At 41.1% G+C, this 7,954-nt stretch overlaps 1 protein-coding gene and 1 long non-coding RNA gene across 3 annotated transcripts in view; one reads left to right on the top strand and one right to left on the bottom strand.

Moving 5' to 3' along the window:
• Positions 1 to 7,954, bottom strand: part of LOC122553572 (5'-3' exonuclease PLD3-like) — a 72,767-nt gene that overhangs the window by 33,578 nt on the left and 31,235 nt on the right. For both annotated transcript variants that reach the window (XM_043697588.1, XM_043697587.1), the window contains 2 exons: positions 5,470 to 5,621; positions 2,775 to 2,958 (listed from right to left, as the gene is read on the bottom strand). In XM_043697588.1, the coding sequence (XP_043553523.1) occupies positions 2,775 to 2,958; positions 5,470 to 5,621 (336 nt within the window). The remainder of the gene's footprint in view (positions 1 to 2,774; positions 2,959 to 5,469; positions 5,622 to 7,954) is intronic.
• LOC122553573 overlaps positions 1 to 7,954 on the top strand; it is a 70,515-nt gene that overhangs the window by 35,623 nt on the left and 26,938 nt on the right. The gene's annotated exons all lie outside the window — the stretch shown is intronic.

Here is a 7,954-nt window from a genome sequence, read left to right as displayed (position 1 = left end):
GCACCAGGAAGGCAACACACCATCCTTAAGTCCCGTCTGCTGCCACAAAAACCTCGGTCAGTTCCTCTCACGATGGAGTCCCCTATTACCACGGCTCTGTGTGATGTCCGACTCTTCTGCTCTGCCTCTGCGGCAACTTTTGATTGACAAACTTGGCCGCCTTGCGAACTGGCAGTGTCATCAGTCTCTGCTTCCAAAAGCTTCAACTTGTTCCTGACAGGTACTTCTCCCGGGGTCTCTTGCACCTGTCTCCTCTCTGCCTTCCTCATCATCTGCTCTCTTCTGCTCTCTTCTGGCATGATTGGTGTAATAACATTGCTGAAGGTCTTGTCCAGAAAGATCTCGTTTTCTCGGATGAGCCGAAGGTCTTCGAGTTCTTTCGTCAGCGCTGCAATATGCTCGGTCAATTGCTGAATGTGCACACATTTTCCACACATATACGAGCCAGAATACCACATTGTGAGCAGTGAGTCCAGTAGACTAGATTGAGTGAAGAGCAGGTAAATCGCTGTTTCACCTGGACAGTGTGTTGGAGGCCTTGGATAGTGAGAATAGAAGAAGTAAACGGGCAAGTGTTGCATCTTTTGCGATTGCAGGGGAAGTTGTTGTGCAGGGGTAAGAAGATATTGGGAATGGAGGTGTAGGGAGAGGAGGAGGAGTGGACCAGGTGTCCCAAAGGGAACAGTCCTAGCGGAATGCTGAGAGAAAAGGAGAGAATATGTGATAGCAGTGACATCCTGCTGGTAGTGACAGAACTGGTGGAAATGAAGAGGTCCTAATATTAAAAGGTTTAAAAAAAGAATGGAATGTATTTCGTTAAATTATTGTAAGGTCATTGAACATGGAACTAATGCTACCTAGTGGTAGAAATATCTCATTGCTACATAGTGGAATTTTTAATCTATTAATATATGTAAAAACATACTGAGCTTAAATAGAATAAAACAAATTTGTACTAAATGTCTTAGGAGAGCTCTTAGAAAAACTAGTCCAATAAAAATATAACAAAGTAAATCAATAAACTGAAATTTGTAATATTTGTACTAAACGTCTGAGGGGAGCTGTTAGAAAACTAGTCCAATAAAAATATTGTCAATTTCAGTTTATTGATTTACTTTGATTTAGTTCCATACTCCAGCTTTATTTTCTAATGACTTTTCAAATTAGTACTTTCCAGATTTCAATGTTTAATGTCAATGTTTTTATAAAATTCCTATGAAAATTCATTTGAACCACACCTTCAGGTGGTGCATTCCACAATAATAACTGTGTGATCAAAATTCTGCTGTTTTCTCCTTTAGTTCTTTTGCCAATTATATCAAGTACATGTTCCCACACTATCACTTCACTCACCAGAAGAAATGCTTGCTTTATCAAAATCTCACACAGAGACAGGCATACACATATACACACAAAACAAATCTCCTGAAATGTGGTGCCAGATTTGTAAAGACATCTCCAGTTTAGCAGTATTCAGAGCTCTATAATGGATATCCTTATGTTTTATATTCAGTTTGACGTCTTACGATTTGATACTTTTTTTTAGCTGTGTTGCAAACTGCCCATCCATCTTCAATGATTTTGGTATGCACCTCCCCCAATTCCTTCCTTAAGCTTCCCTCTTTGTGGTACAGTTCAGATTACACTGTTCTTTTTCTTTCAAAGTGCTTCACCTCACATGTAGCTGTGTTAAATAGCATCTGCCACTTGTCTGTGAACTTTTCCATGTTTCCTGAGTCTCTGGTCCCCTGCTCCCTACTTACTGTATTGCCAAACTTTTGCAAACTTCTCAAATTTAAACATTTCACTCACTAAACCTATACATAACAGGAAATACTATGGTCCCAATGCAGAATGCTGGGGGACCACATTGCCTACTTATTTTCAGTTTGAAATACATCCATTCACAACTGAATCTTTGGCTCCTATCACTCAGCTAATTTCAAACCTAAAAGTCCATCATCTGTTTAATGCCATATGTTTCTATTTTCTGAGTAAGTCTTTTATGATGTGCCTAATCAAATTCCTTTTGAAAATTCATAAATGTAACAGTGACTGCAACTACCCACTTTGTTATTCACGCCATGCACTTAACCATGTTTGGCTTTAACAAATCTATGTTAACTATCCTGAAATAACTCTACAGAGGCCGGTATCCCATCACCTAGTCACCCTTCATTTGTATAGGGAAAGTCCATGACACTGATACAGCTCCCTCAGAGTCAGCTCTCAGAGTGAACAGAACCTCTGACATGCGTATTGATACCTGTCAGCCAGGGCTCCCTGATTGGACAAGATTAACAGCCCCAATCAGGGAACTCATATTCTATGAGATCCACCTGGCTGCCTTGTTCCAAACACTGTGTATCCCTGATTAACCCATGCCTCTTCAAGTGAAAATTGTCTTGAACATATCTCTAGTAGATCCCCCCACCCCACCCTTGACATTGGACTGAAGAGTCTGCATTTACTGGGTGTAATGTGTGCTCATTTTGAACAAGAATATTTAAAATCTTCTGGCAGTATCCCAAGGAGGATTGACGGATTGGGGTCAGAGGATAAATTGTTTCCACATTAACCTCTTTCAGCAACTAGCATATGTTCCATTTGGATTGTGTGATTTGCTAACTTTGAGTGCTATCTGCCTTCTCCTTTCTGTCTTTCTATTTTGATCCTCGCACCACATTACATTGTTATTGAGCTCAAAGCAGACTACAGGACACAAAACACAGAACAGGGCTAAGTACAAGTCAAATCAGAACAGTTTTACTTACAGGCTTGGAGGTGGGATCAGTCACATTAATATCATGGCCGGTAAGAGTCCAATAGAATGAGGCAATATCCAGACTGCTATTTGCTATATTGATTAGGTTTAACCAGGAGTTATATGTTGATTGATATTTTGTAGCATTTTCACCATAATGTACACCATCTGGCACGCTCTCTGTAACTACAAATCTGAAAGAACAGTGCAACGTTCTGTTAGATGTCTGCATTATGGAGAGTTTTAACCTATTTACATTTACCTGGATCTCCTGTCGCCTAACATTTGACCACAAATGCCAGTAGCATTAACAATGCCTGAGAGCAACTCTAGCCTCAACCCACCTCTGTCAGGCCAATTAACTTGCAGAATAGGAATATTTTAGTCCTCTGAGGCCTGCAACTGAATGTTAGATCTTCAAGAATGGAGCCTTCGGGCTGATTGTGCACTGTTGTTGGAGAATAGCCAGAAAGCTCCAACTGAGTGGTGCAGACCCAATGGGCTAAAGGGCCTTTTGCTGTGCTCTGGATCTCTATGAATTCCAACATACCTGAAAGAAAGCAAAGCCTGAAATTGAGAGTTAACACCTGTCCTTCTTTGGCCTGAGGAACTGTGGAGACAGCGCATACTGTCAAAGGCCACCCCTATACAGATGAATATACAAATAAATGGAAAGAGAAAGACAACTGCCAGAACACCAGCTGATTACTTTAATTTTTCTTTACTATTCCTCAGTGGACAACTGTGTTTGTTGAGGAATATTCATCTTAGAATGTATGTAAAACAACAGAAACATAGCAGACATTAAATTCTAATTGTGCTGTTCATTCCATCTGTCTTATCTATGTGATCCTGATATTCACAATGATTTGTCTTTTTTAGCTTGCATATTCCAACTCAACGTACAAGTAAACAGTGTGTTCCCATATTCAGGTAGGCTGAAGTGGGTACTGCAGATGCTGGCGATTAGAGTCAAGATTAGAGTGGTGCTGGAAAAGCACAGCAGGTCAGGCAGCATCCAAGGAGCAGGAAAATCGGCGTTTCAGGCAAAAGTCCTTCAGCCTGAAACGTCGATTCTCCTGCTCCTCAGATGCTGCCTGATCTGCTGTGCTTTTCCAGAACCACTCTTTTTTTTTAAGATTAGATTACTTACAGCGTGGAAACAGGCCCTTCAGCCCAACAAGTCCACACCGACCCGCCGAAGTGGGCGCAACATTATTGTGTCAATATCCAACCCAGCAACAGGTCAGATCCCGTTTGCATTCCCGTTTTCCTTGGACAGGTCCATTTTAATGGGCAGAGACTCCACAATCATCCAAAGCTTTGTGTGCATTAGGTGTACTGATCTTGTCCAGTAATAGAATAGAAAGAGACCAGGAAAATTGATACCTTTAAGATAAGTAAGTAGATTAAGATGTCTCCCAATTAAGTTGGAGATGAAGAGGATTTATCCTCTCAGAGAGTCATTATTGGGCAGAATTCTCTTCCACAGAGAACAGTGGAGTCTGAGACATTGAGTACATCCAGGACTGAGTTAGATTTTTGATTGACAAGAATAATAGAGGGGACAGACAGAATATAGAGGAATTGAGGCCGTAATCAGATCAGTCATGATTTTTATTGAGTGGCGGAGCAGGCTCAAGGGGTCGAGTGGATTAGTCCTGCTCCTAATTTGTACATTCTCACTCAATTGCACAAGAAAACTGAGAGATCAGAAACTGATGTATTAGCGTAGCTAGAACTGCTTAAAGAGCCTACACAGGAGAAAATGGAAAAGGCTAAATGTCCCTTTTATCCTGCAATTTTTATGATAATAGAAAAAGCTGAATTTTCTTTAGAAACACAAAGAGAAATTGCTGGAGGAACTCAACAGACCTAGCAGCATCTGTGCAGAGAAAGCAGAGTTAACATTAAGTCCGTTCTGGAGAAGGGTCACCAGATTCAAAATGTTAAGTGTTTTTTCTCCAGACCTGCTGAGTTTATCCAGCAATTTCTGTTTTTAGAACATAGAACATAGAACAATACAGCACAGAACAGGCCCTTCAGGCCTCGATGTTGCACCGACCTGTGAACTAATCTCAGCTCGTCCCCCTACACTATCCCATCATCATCCATGTGCTTATCCAAGGATTGTTTAAATCTCCCTAATGTGGCTGAGTTGACTGCATTGGCAGGTAGAGCATTCCACTCCCTTACCACTCTCTGAGGAAAGAACCTGTCTCTGACATCTGTCTTAAACCTATCATCCCTCAATTTGTACTTATGCCCCCTCGTACAAGCTGACGTCATCATCCCAGGACAAAGACTTTCATTGTCTACCCTATCTAATCTTCCGATCATCTTGTATGTTTCTATCAAATTCCCTCTTATTCTTCTTCTTGCCAATGAGAACAGACCCAAGTCTCTTAGCCTTTCCTCATAAGACCAGGCAACATCCTGGTAAATCTCCTCTGCACCTTTTCCAATGTTTCCACATCCTTCCTGAAATATGGCGACGAGAACTGTACACAATATTCTAAGTGTGGCTGCACTAGAAAGGAAAATCTGAATTTTGTTTAGAAGCACAAAGAGAAATTGCTGGAGGAATTCAACAGATCTGGCAGCATCTCTTTCAGAATTTCAGTATCTGCAGTTCTTCATTTTAATTAAGTTTTCTTCAGGTTTTGTTTTGATTTCATAGTTGACTTTTAATTGGATACTCTTACCTACAGGGATCATCACAGGTTGTACTTTGCAGCTCTTTCCAAGCTTTCTCTTTGCCTGGTAAATCATCAATTAGTTTGCGAACTGACTGCGTAAGTGCAAAGATCGCCAGGCAAACAGTCATGAGTAATAGGAAAACAATTGGTCCTTTCCACTGAAAAAGAATCACAATACCCAAATACTTTTAAAAGCAAGCAGGTGAACACAGAGAACTACACAACTACCTGAGACTTAGGTTTTCTGTCTTCCTTTTTCATTCTCTTACCTTGTTCTCTCGTCGTTTGGTCAATCACTACTGCACATTACTCAAGTGTTACTTAGACCAAACCTTCATTAATTTGCTTTGAATGGAATAAAGGTAAGAGCAAAGTGGGGTAATACTCTACATTCCCTTCATCTTCATCTGCACAGACCTCTGTGATCTGTGTTTGTTAGTGACATCTGAAACTGGACTTCAATGCAGCTTAGCATTGTGGTCATTCAGCTTAGTGGGAATGTTGGTTGCACTGAACTTTTGAAAATAATATATACCCAAGCTTCATGTTGGAAATGCTGACCAAAATGAGCAGAGGAAGGGTTCAGGTGAAGAGAAATGTCGAATTTGAAAGAAAACTGTGGAAGCAACAGAGCAGTAGAGAATTTTGAATAAAGTTATGCACAGAGGAGCAGTAAAGGACAAAGGTCTTAATGGTAATAATGCATCGACAATGGAAATAGCATTAGTAGAAAATAATTTAAAACTGTGTTTCTGAATGCTCAAAGCATTCACAACAAGATAGACTTGCAGCATAAAGAGGGATAAATGGTTTTGATCTAATGGCCACTTGAGACATGCGGGAGAGTTCATTCGGGGGTGGTTGGGGGAGGGGGGTACAGGGAGATGTGTAATGGATGATTTATGAAATCCCCCCCCAATTGCTACTCCAAAAGTCCCATACAGCTCAATACTGGGTGCTGTCAGAACTACTACCAGTCTCAAATGATGCCTCATAAATCCCCCGGCCTCCAGTAAGTAAGGAGCCTCTTAAATACCACTCCCTCCCACCCTCTATATTTTGGGACTAAGCATGGGAATGGATGTGAAGGTATTTTACATGCCCCAACCCCCTCCAAAGTCAAGCCCATAGTTATAAATTGTCTAAGATTGAAAATTAAATATTCCAGGGCACATTCCAGGGCAACACTGGCTTGGAGGGGTGAAGCGCTTGTTCTGCACTGCATTGTTCTTTGTTTTATTTAGAAATTATAGTGAGAATGGAGAAGGAAGAGGAGTGGCCCTGATATTAAAGGATGCAATAGGGAAAGAAATGAGAAAGGATCTTGGATGATGGCTCAGGAAGTAGAATTAGTGTGGGCTGGATTTTATCGCTCCCTGGAGCAGATTTACAGGCCAGAAGTGTTCAACAATTCTATGACACCAGCTCTGTCCATGGTCCCACCACAACTTTACCAGTGACAGGAAAGGTAGAGGCAGGCCCTTCCAATCATGGACAAATTAAGGCCCTTAGGTGGCCAAATCCTGGGCATTGTAAGGGGATAATCTCACTACTGCTGAGATTTATTCAGTCGCATGATTTTAGGGTAAGTCTTATGCCTCGGATTAGGGTTTAAAATTAGGTGTCAATCTGGTGAATCTGCAGAATTGGACTACTTTTGCAGTAAGAAGCATAAGCAGCAAGTGATAAATAGAGGTAAGCCTTCCCACAATAAATAGATTGATCTAAGCTCTGCAGTCCTGCCACATCCAGTCATGAATGCTGGTGAAAAGTTCAACAATAATAGGAGCAGATGGATCCACATAAATCCCCATTCACAATGATGGAGGCGACCTGCACATCAGTACAAAAGGTAAGGCCGAAGCAACAATCTTCAGCTTGAAGTGCCAAGTGAATGAAGGGCTTATGCCCGAAACGTCGATTCTCCTGTTCCCTGGATGCTGCCTGAACTGCTGCGCTTTTCCAGCAACACATTTTCAGCTCTGATCTCCAGCATCTGCAGTCCTCACTCTCTCCTCAAGTGGATGATCCATCCAGCCTTCCAACAATAACCTGGGTCACTGACACTCAGTTTGGGTTACACTTAGTTTCTGACCTTATTACTGCCTTAATCCAAACATAGACAAAAGATCCAAAGGCCTTTGATGTTTGAATTCGTGTATCACTGGACATCGGAGTGCATCTGGGAAAACTAACAAACAGTGAATTTCACAACTGATTTTGGAGGAACTGTTGGGTGAAGTTCACAGCACAGAATCCGATAAGTTAATCGTTGTTTTAAGTGTGGCCTACAGGGAATCTGTAGGAGTGAGTAGAGTAGGTTCTTTCTTGATTTTTTTTTGTAGATATGTCTCTTGATTAAACTTAAAATAACTATTAATTTAACCTGGGGCAGTGTTTGTAGAGGAATAAGACGGTGTTATTTTCTGGGTCTGTAGATTGTGAAGGAGCAAAAATGGCCTTTAATAGAGTGATATGTACTTCTTGTCAG

The sequence above is a fragment of the Chiloscyllium plagiosum genome, chromosome 10, assembly GCF_004010195.1.
Source record: "Chiloscyllium plagiosum isolate BGI_BamShark_2017 chromosome 10, ASM401019v2, whole genome shotgun sequence".
Lineage (NCBI taxonomy): Eukaryota > Metazoa > Chordata > Chondrichthyes > Orectolobiformes > Hemiscylliidae > Chiloscyllium > Chiloscyllium plagiosum.
The sequence above is the reverse complement of the archived record's forward strand: the minus strand, read 5'-3'. Positions and strand labels throughout refer to the sequence as shown.